We start from the raw sequence: 15,303 nt of genomic DNA, 5'->3' as shown, positions 1-15,303 counted from the left end.
ATATTGCAGGAATTACTACTAAGACCCAAGAAAAAATATAAAATGTGACCCCCCCAACCATGCCCTTGACCCAAGCTATGATGTCTCTAGCAATCAATCTTAAGCATTAAAAGGGGTTATATACGACAAGCCCTATCCATATGCCCTATTATTGCATATCCCCAACATTTTACAACAACTCAGCACAAAAGCCAAGAAGTCCCCGGTGGACATGGCTAAGACTGATGGCTGGGGCAGCTTTCTTTAGTGAAGGGGTTGTCTTCATGACCCAATCCAATGAAGCATCTCTCCATCCAAAATCTTGCCTTCATCTCTTTCTACCACCAGATAGTCCCCCTGACTACTCCCCATACACATGGGAGCTCATCTCGGCCAAATGTGCACGTGTTCTGAATAGGGGGGAGGGCGTAAGTTGCTGTAAGACACTTCAAGTGGCAGTTTACCCATCCCAAAGACAACAGGATTGGGCATGTTAAAAGCCATCAGCTTAATCCTTTTTTCTCCCAATATCTTTGGGGGAGAGTTGGGACACCGTCACTCAGATAGTCTTGCCAAAATCAAAAGGTTTGGCCAACATCTGTCTAAGGGCTCATTCAGACGGCCGTATGCTGTCCGCAAAAATACTGAATGCTAGTATTCAGTATTTTTGCGGACCCATAGACTTCAATGGGGCCATGTCCTGATTTTCACAGACAAGTATAGGACATGTTTCATTTGTTTTGTGGAACCGTGGAATAGAAAAGGGCCCCATAGAAGTGAATGGGTCAGCATCTAATCCGCAAAAAAAACGGATACGGCCGTCTGAATGGGCCCTAATCTGTATGGCTGCTTTTAGAAGAAGAGAAGGCCAGTACCAGCCCCCTCTTGATAGGCTATCTTGCACTGGCACAGCCTCTCTTTATAGCTGGTACATCACTGCTATGAAGGATGTCCTTTTGGCATACGTGGACAAGAAGACTACAAAATTTTAAGCAGAGAGAGACATTAAAAAAATGCTATCTGCACCAAATAAGTTTTTTTTTTTACAGTAAGAGGTACTGTATGCCTATACATCTTCTACTAGAGATATACCGGTACAATGGGAAATTCTGCCAATGTATACCTTTTACAGAAGGCTCTAGTGTGAACAGAAACGGACAATAAATGTACGGACATTGGTCTTTTTACATTTACAATAACTAGGATGGAAACACTCGCAATCACAAATCTACTTGTTTCTCCCAATTGTGCCTCCTGTTTTTTCACCAACTCGGATAACTAGACAGCCAACGATCTGGAGGAAAAGATTCAGATCTTTTTGAGACCACTGGGCCATGCTCAACAGTTGAGTTTGTTGTGACCCAAACATGTCCTGCAGTTGCAAAATCACCTGGAGCTCAAAAGAATCACCCAAAGGATGCCAAGCAATAATACTAAGCTCCCTCAAGTCCCTACTTCAGCCTTACGTCCCGAGTCATAAGAGTGTAATCAGGGTAAGTAGGCAAAAAGTCTCTGACATGGTGCATAGTTGGTCCAAAAGGTGCTTTCTCTTGAATAACCATGCACTGCTTTGTAACGGCTGTAGGCCGTGTGAAGAAGAGTTGGCTCCATTCCAACCCACCATGCATGGTATAGACCTGCATAGGGCATCCATCCACAGAGGATCAAAGAATTAGGGGTTTTGCCCCATCAGTCCTACAGTTACAACACAATCTACTGTAGGGTCATGAAAACATTACCTGCTGAAGCATGAGCGCTTGTTGTTGTTGAAGTAAGACCTGTAGTTGTTGGGGTGTAAGCACTTGGTGTTGGAGAATTTGTTGCATTTGCTGAGGAGTGATTACTTGGGGTGTCATCATAGCCACTGAGACTGGAACCTAAAAACAAGAAATGTACATGTTAAGACAGTAGATGTTCAGTGGCCATTGTAAACCCCACAGCCTCCGCCAATGTAGACAGGACGTCATGCAAATTCCATTCCAGACCCTCTCCCCAGCAACCTAGAAATTGCTACCCAAAAAAATAAAAAAAATCATATATCATATCGTCTGTTCAGCTGAGAGCTGCTTCCCGGCTCCATGCAACATACAGATGTTTCCAATTCCCCCGTATTATGTGAGATACCATTAAAGCAGTTTTCTGTGACATTTCGATGACAAACAGCTACAGTGATGAACCTGATAGCATTTCATATTTGCAACTGTTAACACATTTCTGCTCAGGCGTTTCTGTTAAGGAACCTGTGCTGTGTATTTGAAAGGATGATGTCTTCTTCAGATAAAAACACTGACATTAAAATGACAGGCTGTCTTGGCCAAGGTTACACAAATTGTATTCAAGCGGCTACCTAATGACAATGCTATGAAGGCTGCAAGCTTCCTAGAATGTAATTTACCTATTCAAAATAATCACCGCACTTGTGTTTAATTTGCAAGCGCGCAGGAGGCGGTCTGTCAGGAAATTTAAGACAAATTTTTTTTTTTAAACCGGCAATATAATTCTACCTTTACAATAAGGTCTATATATATATATATATATATATATATATATATATATATATATACATATATATATATACACACACACACACACACACACACACACACACACACACACACATATACCGGTATATATACATAAAAAATAAATTTAAATTTTCTTTAATATTTCAAGAAAAATCGGAGTATAAACCTATATAACCAAAGGAAGGTATGCCCCAAAAATAGATTTTTTATTTTTCTAAAATACAAAAAAAAAAAAAGGTAAAAAAAAAATATATTTTGTTTATAAACCTGTATAAACAAATGTATCCATAAGTAAAAAAAGTGAGATGATAAACTTACATAAACAAACGTATGAATAAATAAAAATAAAAAACATAATATGAAAGAGGTAAAAAAAATATAAGATTTTAAACTTACATCAATAAAAAAATAAAAAAAATTACGGTAAAAAACGTAAGATTAAAAACTTGTTAAATAAATGTATCAATAAATAAAAAAAAATAAAAAAAATCCTTAAGATTATAAACTTGCACATGCAAAGGCACGTACACAAAAATAAATAAAATGAAAAGTATTTAAAATTTTTTCCTTCTACACCTCTACCCACATAGCTTATCTATACGGACAGACAAATACATTTATATTTTAAAAGCCGCTATTAAAAGAATAAAATACGTAAACCGATATATACAGATAGGTCTGTAATTGAACATAAAAAAAAAAATGAAATAAAAAGCTTTCAAATAAGCGGTAAGCAAAAGACAGAGATGCTGCATTAATTTTATGTAACATAATGCCTTAATATGCAGTTTATCTTGCCTTTTTTCACTTGGGTTCTTCTGTCATTTGCATAGTGAGCTCTCTCCTAATTTCACAGTCATTATGCACTGATGTCCTTATTTCTCAGCATCACTAATTTTGATTAACTTAAAATGGTTCTTGAAGGTCAGATACATAGTAACGACATATTCCTCGGTATTGTTGTATAAATCCACTTTTTTTCCCCCCCTTATCCCCCCCCCCCCCCCGTGTGTGTGTATGGGTTGCAAAAAGGATTTAAATTTTTTCTTGAATGGATTTAGTTTATGGAGAAATCACGTTGACATTACAGTCAGAGCTGCCCATGCAAAGTGCATATTTTTGGGCATCCCCCCAACCCCAGGCTAGCCGCCTTTTTTTTTTTTTTTTTTACAGAACCATTGGCCGCCATTCAGTGAAAAGTCCCTGTTGTAATGTTCACTGAGCTCCAGGACCTTGTTTGATACAGGAATATCAACAAACTGGCACTGTGGCAATTCCTGGGAGAGCTCCATCATCAAAAGCATGGAGGTGTAATCCCATTAATTCGGTCGACTCCGTTCTGCATTGCTTTCAATAAATACTATTTACCAGGCAGCATCACTCATCTGCCTTAATGCCCACATCACTCTATCACCAAACAAGTTTACTTTTCCTTGAGGTCTCCTCGGCCATTAATGCCGCTCTGCTAAGCAAATAGCGGAAGCCTACCTTCAACTCTTAAACATTTAAAAAATAAAGAAAAAATTGCGCCCTAAAAACACTTGGACTGGATTCAAGACAAACATTCGATGACTGGAGGGAAAAAAGGTGACTGGTGCTGTAACTAAGACGGCGGACGTGGAACGAGGTGCCAGTACATACAGAAAGTCATCTTTCTTGGATGTAGCATCTTTATTTTAAGTGCTTGGTTGACTTCTCCTTTGGCAACGAAACGTCGAAACACAAATATTAAAAAAGGGGCGAAGGAGCTTTTCCCGTCAAGGTTTGTTGGCTAGACTCGACGTCCGTAAAGCAGAAGCAAAAAATAAATAAAAAAATTATTGTACCCAAATTTTTAAACCCTCCCTCCAGATTCGGAGATAGCTCCTACCACCAAAAGGGCGACGTGAGCTAGCGCTAGCCCGTAATAGCCCACACTTTATTACCCATTACTACCGAGGTCATTAGCGGCGAGAATGATTGTCCTGGTCTTAACCTATTGATCATCGTAACTACTATCATTTAATCCTGCGTTGAACGTCTCGAAAGCAGCTAAGGGCACACCAGAGAGAGTGGTTTATTGTGGAGAAATATAGCCAAGCGTTGGAAATTACACTTTGATTCATAAAATCTACCCGGTGGTTTAAATCAATAGTATTTAAAACAGTCATGTAACTTCTTAAGTAGAACTCTCTCGTATTTATGACTCCCCTACTGAATGTACTCAGTCAAAACCAAACTTTATATTAGAACACAGGCTAGCACTATCTGCAGAGCCCTCTTTGATTTCGGAGGGGGGGGGGGGTGGAAAAGGGGAAGTTTTTGAACATTTTTCTCATTTGAATTCGCAGCTGTGCGGGAAACTAGCATCCGTGCCTGTTCGGGAGTTCTCGAATCGAGCTGAACCACAAATTTAAATCGCAAAACTGTAAATGGTAAAAAAAAAAAAAAAGTTGATGAAAATGAAAAGGATTCCAGATGAATCATTGCCATTTTTGAAAGGAATCAGATGATATACCAACCCCCCCCCCCCCCTCCAACAAGCTGCAATGCAAATTATACTGTTAGTAGACAAATTAACCCTCTGCTGGCAAGAGATCAGGCGACGGACGGCAGGGAACGTGTCAGGAGAAGAGGTTAAGTCTGAGCAGCGCACAACCATTAGAGTCCTTAATCTGGAGGTTGATGGATGTTAGAAGTAGTTCTGCGAGGGACGCTAAGGGAGAAATAACACCGGGTAGTAAATATTAACCCCTTCATTAGGATGTATTAAGATTAATGCATTGCATTGGCTCTTGTATGAAAACATCCAATGCCCGAATGCATGATGAGGTCACTGGACAGAGTGACATCATTAAGTGTCCACAAGTCACATGACATGCAATAAGCGAGACGGCCTAAAGAAGTCTTGGCGACAACTTGAGGGAGAATTTCTTACACAGCATTAGAATTCGGAAACTCAAAAGATAGAGGAAGGAAGGATGCGGGGATGAACTAGTGCAAAAAAAGGGGCAACCATATGAAATTTAAGGAGCTGCGATCACAGTAGATGAAACCCAATACGCACATTCAGCTTGGGCAGCAAAGCCATAGTAGGTGAGGGGGCATTTACCAACTCTATTTCTGAGCATACAAAAATCCCCAAGATGATACATGAGCACCCTGCCACTTATGTATTAGACGTGGACCTGTCACTGTCACACCAAAACTAATCAGTTAATCAGATTCTTACAGAATTTGCACTTGGCAGTGACGCGTTAGAAGCTGACCAGACTGAGTTTCAAGGCCAGCATGGGCTTCAATAACCCAAGGACCGTCTGCTAAGTGGAACTGGTCACTGAACTCCTTGAGAGGTAGGATGGTTCGATAGACAAAGCCAGTATACTCGCCATCATTTTGCTCACCTAATATACTCGCCTTATTTTATGGGGTACCTGCTACATCTTAACACATGACCTACCAAGGCAACCGTCCGTGGTGGGTACATACATATTAGTGCAATCAATTCTTTGTGATTAACTTGAGGCCAATAGTACAACATGATAAAAAGTGGTTGGCCCATCTGGGACATTGATGGCAGATGAGAACAGGTTCTAGACATGGGACAAGCACCTATCTCCAGAATGGGGCCACCAAAGTGAACAGAGGTCAGCCGCGCATGCGTACCCAACCTCCCTTCACCACTATGGGAGTTCTGAAAATAGGTCTGCGTCGGCTCAGCTACTTTTGGCAGTCCCATAGAGGTGGGCACATTGCACGGTGCACTCTCCCTTCAATGTTACGAAGAAATAAATGGCGAGTACGCCGCGCATGTGCAGTGTGCTCTCCTTCAGTTCAGGAGCCACGTTCTGGAGATAGCAGAGGGTCCCAGAGGTCTGACCAGCACCTATAGGACATTGATATAGAGAGATGAGCCACGTTCTGGAGATAGCAGAGGATCCCGGAGGTGGGACCAGCACCTATAGGACATTGATATAGAAAGATGAGCCACGTTCTGGAGATAGCGGAGGGTCCCAGAGGTGGGACCAGCACCTATAGGACATTGATATAGAAAGATGAGCCACGTTCTGGAGATAGCAGAGGATCCCGGAGGTGGGACCAGCACCTATAGGACATTGATATAGAAAGATGAGCCACGTTCTGGAGATAGCGGAGGGTCCCAGAGGTGGGACCAGCACCTATATAACATTGATATAGAGAGATATGGCATCAATGTTTCAGATGGGCCAACCCCTTTAAGGCCCATAAATGATAATCGTCAAACCACATACTAAGTCGAACATACCCCTGTTCAGTGATCAATTGATCGAGGATTTGATAATTTGCGTCTATTATGCTGACCCAACAATCGCAGTTGGTGAATGCCACATTGCCCTGTGTCAATGGCACCTGCCCGTCGCTTGCCAGGGAAACATATGGTGCAAAAACACGCACATTTTGTTAGATAGAAATGAAATTAAGTGGGCGCTGATCGATTTCCTCCATCATCAATGGCCGTTTGTTACGGGCAATTTATTTGCCCATGTCTATGGACCGTAATGATACCGCCATGAATTGTCATCAGTGACCAACTCCACTCTGCTACATTTGTATAATGCACAAACATGAAGAGCAATATTAGGATAGCTGAAGTCTCCCTAGAGTTTGGGAATGGGACGCGTCCCCCGACAACACCTCTTGACCTAAAACCCCATTTGCAAGTATACCAATTCCAAACAACGGAGTTGGATATTTTTTTTTCCTCCCTTCTGCTTCATCTCCCTCCCCTACCTCCCCACATGGCAAGATTCATTAATGTAAATTATAAAAGTGCCTGCGAGTCATTCGCCTGCTTCTCACAAAGCCCTTTTTATGTAAATAAAAACTGTTCTCATTTACAGAAACAGGATTTGATAGAATGTGGGAGGCAGTTATGATCAGGTTGGGCAGAGATAGAATCGTGTTCTCCGTCTCCCGTGCGGTTCACTGGGGGTGACTGACGCCCCTGATCTTATCTCTCAATTCGTATTCATTGCCAGCCTTCAGCTTACCTGCCAGGTTAATTGTTTTACTGACAATAAATACTCCATTCCATTGCTTAAAAAAAAATAACAGGCGTAGAATAATTAAACCCTATTAATATCCCACAGTCAAAAGACTATAATAAAGAATATTATTTATTTTTGTATTTTTTGTCATTATTTTTAAACCGCCGTATGTAAAGCATTTTAAAACAGAAAAAAATAAATCTACATTTTTGCAAAATAAAACCACAATAAGAACTAGATCATTAAGCCCAATTACAATACTAATAAATGCAAACACTTGCTCTGAAATTACCCGGCTGATCCTAAGCGCTGAGCATTTATTTATGTTAATGGAAAAAACATTTATGTTAATAGAGTTGGAAAACAATAGATATTTTTCATCTCATGGAAATATCTGCACTTTTTTTTCTTTCCCCCAACCTTCCTCTGTACAAATGTGTAATGTAATTTATAGATTTGATAAATGAGCTTGCTGACCCCCCTCCCCCCCTCTCCATTTGATCTTTTAAAGTTGTAAGGTGCAAGGTACCAATTCATCAATGCCATAGCTGGTAATATGACCAAAGGCTTCCCTCAAGACTTTCTTAAAATAAAACAAACAAAAAATTACTTTTTTGTTTAAAAAAAATAATTGGAAAACATTTGACCCATCTATTTTGAAACCTCCTTTCACCAAATTTTTTTTGGGGAAAACAAAAATGTTTAAAAAAATTACATTAACCTTTCATTTCCCGATCCCAAACTTGGTCAATGGACCACACTCGGAGATTTGGCTTTGCTTAAGACGTTGTAAGCTGTTCGCACCTATGACAGACACCCCCTGTCAGTAGCTCACGGTGGAACACAAGAGTGCAAATTACATTCTAACGAGAAGACATCAGTGGGATCTTTGACAATTTCGCCAGTCTCTGATTTACTACTAATGAAGACGCTCCAGCCAGTCGGCGCTAAAGGTCAAAAGACGTGAAAAAAAAAAATAAGAAGATAAAAAAAATGTCTAAATGCTTTGGAAAACCAAGGCCAAAGGAAGACCGGCAAAAGACTTTTACGTAAAGCGTTTCGGCAATGATGGACGTTGTGCGAAGAATCGTCCTCTTGGATGATGCAACAAATAATAATAATAAAAAAAATGAGTGAAATAAATTAAATCGCCACCGCTGTCACAGGTTGGATAAAAATCTAAATTTAATGTATTCTGTCTCGTGTCATCTTGTTTTGTCAAGACATGAAAAAGAATAAGAAAATACAAAGCAAAGGGAAGAAGAAGAAAAAAAACGGGAGCCCTTGAGATATCACAGATGACGACCTTCGCGATGCTGTCGGTTTGCCCTATTCAGGGCTATTTGCACAACGATGTCTCAGATTTAGGAACCGATAGACCTCAAAGAACCTAAGCGCAGTTCATTGTATAACAGGCCAGGTCCCATCTCTCACCTAATCAATGGCCGTCCAGTTCTTCACGTTACAGGGGAGGGGGGGGGGGGTAATGAATGACAACTACATTTGTTACTAAATATTCATGGCGCTTGGGTTTCCAGAGAAGGTGGCGAACTGGGGGAAATCGAATGCATGAGAGCTCAATGTCTGTCACCCAGGGTAAAGGCCCCCAAAAAGATGACAGCAGGATTCTAACTCTGTAGGTTTTACACTATCTTTTTTAATGAACTCATCGGAAAAACAAAACAAAAAAAAAACAACATCTATAAAACGTAATTAAAGTCTGTGCCGGGGAAAGAAAACAAGTTTCCAGTAACCCAAGTCTGCACTCCATAAAACAAACAAACTGTGTCCTAACCAGCCAAGTCTGGACCAAACAATAACAATTTTAACTGATGGTGTCAGAACTTTCCCACAATCTCTCCGTGCAGGTGTCGTGGGTGGACTCCCCTCCTCTCGGCCTCTATTTATTTTCCCAAACTGGAGGAAAATCAATAACTCTGAATGCAGAACAGAACATTTGTTACAGATTAAGACGTATTAATGGGGCCGACTGAAAATAAACACTAAACTCGGGAGTGCAAATCGTTTCATCGGCCGGGAAGAGAGAGAGGGAACGTAACCTTTCGCTGCCTACTGCCATCTAGTAGGGGACGGAGCTGGAAAAGATGTAGCAGAGCTGGTCTGGTCGCTCGGCATCAGGATAGGTCCATGACCCTCTAGGGTTTAGTTTAAACTCAGATGAGGCAGCCCAAGGAGTAAAGTCACAAGTTAAGCTCTGCTACATCTGACATGGGAAACAGATAGTCAACCTCTCTAGGTGCTGCTGTAGGTAAGCACTGGTAACATATAGTAACTCGAGTCCGACCACTTTAGAACGCCCCAAGAAGATTACACAGCACAAAGAGTTGAGTGACAAGGTAAGCTCTGCTACATGGGAATATGGGAAATAGATTGTGAGCTCCACTGGACACATGGCCTCTCCATGTACCATTCTGTGGAAGAAAAGGAAAAAATGAATATCTCGTCAAGGCCAACCACGGACCCCCAAATGCAGGCCCCCGATATTCAGAGTTGACAACCACCACTACTTATAAGCAACTGATCTTCTTAAAGGTAAATTTATCTATTCTGCAGAAAGACCCCCCCCCCACTTCCAGTGTAGGACTACGGTACATTGATGACATCTCAAAAAGTTTGCCAAAAACAGCTCACCAAGCTAACTTCGCCATCAGCCTTGGTTGTTGAGTTACACATGGGTCACAGACGTTGCACAGGTGACACAACAGGCGACCATAAAACCACAGTTTTACTGTGTCTACTTTCTAATTATTTCAAGGCCTCCAGAAGAGAACAGCCTGTAATAAAACAGTCTATTCAGTCAGACAGTCTGCGTCATGCTCCTTTAAGACATTTGAAGTGCGTAGGGTCAGGTTCTTCTGGACAGTCTGGGAGCTCTGCAGGAGTCTGTTATGGTCACCACTGACCCTAGTCTTGCAGGTCTCAATCGGCCCTTCCTCTTTTTGAAATGTTATTACTCCCCCCCCCCCCCTCTTCCTAGCCATGGATGATTTACAGTGTTACCAGCTCAGCCAGATTATGCAATCCTGCTTTTAGGATGCTTCGTGAGTCACACCGCATTAACCCAATGAGAACTTTGCCCAGAGTCCTCTCTGGCTTCTCTACAGTGCACAAACCGGTCATGTCCTGACATTTTCAGCACCAGGGCCTGGAATACAGGCAGAGAAGAAGAAATGCATTTACTTTCCTACTTTATCACTTCACATTGGGGATATGTTCTGCAGAGACATCAGCATGATGCGCTAGCGGTGACTTACATAGGACTGCAAGAAAGTCCAAATGGGGAATATTAGCATTAGTTAGATATGGTCCATGATAGCTCAATCATGACCTATCATGGACCATAGGTACCAAAAAGCTAAATCAATATGTTTAGATGAATAAATAAAGAGATGACAGATAGATAGATAGATAGATAGATAGATCTAAAGACATGAGATGGATAAATAGACAGATACATAGCTCCAAATAGATGATAGGTGGATAGATAGACGTGAGATAGATAGACATATCTACAGACATGATATGGATTAACAGACAGATAGATATAGATAGAGATAGATAGATAGATAGATAGATAGATAGATAGATAGATAGATAGATAGATAGATATAAGAAGATAGATAAATAGATATAAGATAGATAGATGGATAGATACATAGATAGATAGAATATAGATAGATAATGATAGATAGATAGATAGATAGATAGATAGATAGATAATAGATAGATAGATAGATAGATAGATAGATAGATAGATAGATGATAGATAGATAGATAGATAGATAGATAGATAGATAGATAGATAGATAGATAGATAGATAGATAGATATAAGAAGATAGATAGATAGATAGATAGATAGATAGATAGATAGATAGATAGATAGATATCCATGTTTATATATAAATTCCTTTTCTGCTGAAAACATCATAAAAACACAACTGGAAAACCTATTGCTTTGAAATGACAATGTTTAAAATTCCTATCCCTTAGATTCACAAGAAAATAATATACCCCAATGCTGAATGTTTTCATTCCATACTCTGGAAAAACAGTAATGGATCCCCGTTTCCATGGCGGCAGACACAAGTTCATCAAATAATGTTTTCTTTTCACACTTGTGTTGTTTTTTTGTTGCCTTGCCTGGGATTCCTCTTACAGCCCAGCTGGAACTTCACCAATGAAGCAGAGCCAACGCCGGAGAGGGCTCAGCAGCATAGTAGCACCTTTGATCAGATCTTGCATGGATAAATAGAATACATATGGAAGAGGTATTAAGGCTATTACTACTACCGTACTATTATTATTATTAGGCAAGGCACTTCATGGGGAGGGGGGGGGGGGATCATATTGCGCCCTGATTTCCCTGATTTGGAGAAGTTTCTTTGTAAAGAGTAATTACAGACTGCTATAGATTGTCAGCTCTTTAGAACAGGTATCATATGATATATATAAAAATATACACACACACACAGAGACACAGATATAGCAGAGCTGAATTGGTTATTCAGCACAACTCACATTGCGCTGCACAATATGTTGTACTTTTTCCAGGACTGAGCATCACGTAGTTAAATGACTCTACTCTTCTCCCTCTACCTATACACGTAGACAGTATACAACATAAAACCTACAGTACAGCAGGTGATACTTTTATGAAAAATACCCCAAAAACTAAAGTAGTCATAAGAATCTATTCCCCCAGCTAAGTGCAAGAATGAAAAAAGTTCTGTACTGTATCCTCTATAGTGTCCACGTCCATCCAGCTATAAAAGGATCAGACACGCTTCAACAGAAGGATCCCATCTATACAGATTTAGAGGAACGCTCCGTGTTTCGCTGCTGTTGCAGAGTAGGAAGCAAATATTACAAACAGAACAATAATCAATAACAAGACCCTATCGGGATGCGGGGACTATCGGATGTGCCACTGCCCTTACTGTTGGCCTTTGCTCTCTATGGCATCTTGCTGTACAGCGCAAAAGAGATAAAAAGGTATTTTTCTCTACTAAACAGATGATTTGCATGCTGTACGGAAATGCAAACCTGCGCTAAGTGGCAGTTCTTGAACTCTACAATGCCTCTCTGTATTAAAATGACCCGTTTTGCTGCGGTCTCTGCAAGTGCACAGTAAAAAGCCTTTGTAGATTAGATCAATGTGACCTCAGATATTTACACTACAGCAAAAGAAAAAAAAAAAAAAGACATAAAAGCATAAATGGGGATTTCATTGCTGCTTTGCAATCTGGTACCAAGTGGACGGTGGAAGTTCCCCCTTGAAAAAAAAATAAAATAAAATAAAAAAGTCATCCAGGGGCCTACCTGAGTATCCGCTGTGTGTGTGGGTGAAAGGCAAGCTCTAATTTCCTTCACCTTATTTCATGATTGCCCAATGACAGGTGCTGGCATTCTGCAGTTTGACAGGCCGCTGCACAAATAACTGCCTTTCCTGAGAGGCCTAATGCTTCGCTAATGAACAATAAATCAACTTTGATTACAAAGTGTCAGGCCAATGGGCTCTCAAGTTCCATTGCTGGTGAGAATGACGCTGCTCGCTGCTGGAAGGCTGGGAAAAATATGTATTTTTTATATTAAAAAAAAAAGAAGCAAAGATTGTAACAAAATTGCAAAAACAAAAGTAAATAAACAAACATTCAAACTATTGTTTTCTTCTTTCTTTTTCGGTCACAAACGATTATTGTTCTGCGCGCTATTACACAATGTTTCTGCATCAGCAACAGCAGGAAACAGACGCTGCAATAACCCTTTATCTCCCAAAGGCATCAAGCTGCAAATATCCTGCGGGTGGTTATGGACCAGCACTAGAAGTGTCAACAACAGCAATACCAACTGTAAGAAGCCATGCCAGTGGGCCACAAACACCAGAAAAAAAAAAAAGTAAAAAAAATTAAATAAAATTAAATAAAATGCAAGCGCACGTTCAGCATATGGCATTATATAAACTGTGAGCACGCCCTTTGAGATATGTCTGGTTACACACAGACTAACATAAAGAGAAAGGGAGAAGAAAAAAAAAAACACTCCAGCCAAGTTTTCAATGACTTCATTGTTGCTTTGCAAAGTGGAAAAGTTAACTACTGCTCTGCCAAATTCCCTCCGAGCACATGGTAAAACATCAACATGCCCAACATGGCAGCTGTCAGATACACCCACCTGCAGCGGTGGGCACATGTGCCAGCTCGATGTGGCAACACAGAGGGTACGTGTTGAAAAAAAGAAAAAAAAAAGAAAAAAAATTCCAGACCAGCGTTATAACTTACCAGTCTATCCCTCGGAGTTCCCTCCCCTGATCAAAAGAAATCCTGTTAGGAGCAGCGGAAGGACGACGTTGCTGGCTTGACACTGAGATATACCTCCATTTAGATCTGCTTACTAAAAATTCAACCGATACAATTCAGCAAAAAGAAAAAAAAAAAAAAAAAAAAAAAAAAAAAAAAGAGAAGCAAATCAACCACTTCCTCTACGTCACGAGACAAACACCAAGGAAAAAAAAAAAAGCCTTAGATGGGGGGTTCGACAATCAACCGGGACAGCTCTATAGAAGAGTGGCAACGAGCCGCCTTCAGGAACCACGAGCACGATCGACACCGACCCACGTCAACAGAAAGAGAACACCCCCCCCTCTTTCCCGAATAAGCGAACGCTACGGACAAACACAGGAGCTCACACACACATCGTGCCGGGCACACACGTGGAATCAGAAGTGCACACGCTAAACGCCGGGGGTTGGAAATTCGATAACAGCAGCTGATAGAAATGAAAGACATGGATCTGAGAAGAAGAAGTGGTGGCTGTCACTTGTTCTGTAAGAAGCCCCAAAGGAAAAAAAAAAAAGGAGGAGGAGGGGGGGGGGGGTCAATGAGAGGACGATAGGGAAAAGAGGAAAGGGGGGGGGGTGCGGGAGAGAAAAAAGAAGGATCCTTAACAAAAGGAGAAAAGCTACAAGGAGAAGCGACCGGAATTCTTGCAAGGATCCCAGGCAACTTAGTAAACAAAGCTGCCTCGACGAGGAGCTCGAGGAGGCTTCTATCTACTTCTCACCACCACCACAACAACAACCACCAGAAGGATCATGGCAAGTTTCACAGGAGAAAATTACAAAATCAATGGCATATTGACAAACCTGACAAACTCCATTTAGCTGCCACCACACAAAAAAAAACAAGGGATCTGGGGCCCGGAGAAGAGCTAATAAGCCTGGTTGTAAGGAGAGCCTTTAGTTTCCTCAGGTTGTAGACACATTGCACGGTGGCTCATGGACTGACAACATGCAAAGCTATCCTGGCAGCCACGCCTTTCCCAGCCAATCACAACCAGCCTCTAAACATAATCAGTTCAAACACCCAACACAATGAGCCCTTGCTTTCTTTTTTTTTTTCCCTTTCCTACTGGCGGCAGGTGAAAAAATGCATTTGTCTCTAAAGCAACTAGGCTTAATTGCTGTTAAACCTTTGACCTGACCAGGCTTGTGGCAGCTTTCTGAAAAGGCCATCAAACGGGCACACACTCATCCTTAATCAAACATGAGAAGCAAGAAAGGGGGGGGGGGGGGGCACTTTTATATATTTTTTTCTTTTGGCATTATTAAGGGTGGGCTACCAGAGAGTGGAGAAGTTTAACCTTTAGATATTAAAAAAAAAAAAAAAAGCAAAGAGCCCAGGAAATTAACCCCGAGCAATATTTACAAATGCCATCTTAGCAGCTAAAGCACAAAGCAACAACCCGAGGGCGACCCGGAAGAAACGAGTGACAG

At 41.0% G+C, this 15,303-nt stretch overlaps 1 protein-coding gene across 12 annotated transcripts in view; it reads right to left on the bottom strand.

The window, feature by feature from the left end:
• Positions 1–15,303, bottom strand: part of FOXP1 (forkhead box P1) — a 655,361-nt gene that overhangs the window by 107,627 nt on the left and 532,431 nt on the right. For 9 of the 12 annotated variants that reach the window (XM_040408625.1, XM_040408629.1, XM_040408630.1 and 6 more), the window contains one exon: positions 1,719–1,856. In XM_040408625.1, the coding sequence (XP_040264559.1) occupies positions 1,719–1,856 (138 nt within the window). Of the gene's footprint in view, positions 1–1,718; positions 1,857–13,810; positions 13,923–14,673; positions 14,810–15,303 lie in introns of those variants that run through there. The other 3 variants (XM_040408635.1, XM_040408633.1, XM_040408636.1) reach the window with 3 other exon arrangements.

Source organism: Bufo bufo, chromosome 9 (genome assembly GCF_905171765.1).
Source record: "Bufo bufo chromosome 9, aBufBuf1.1, whole genome shotgun sequence".
Taxonomy (NCBI): Eukaryota; Metazoa; Chordata; class Amphibia; order Anura; family Bufonidae; genus Bufo; species Bufo bufo.
The sequence above is the reverse complement of the archived record's forward strand: the minus strand, read 5'-3'. Positions and strand labels throughout refer to the sequence as shown.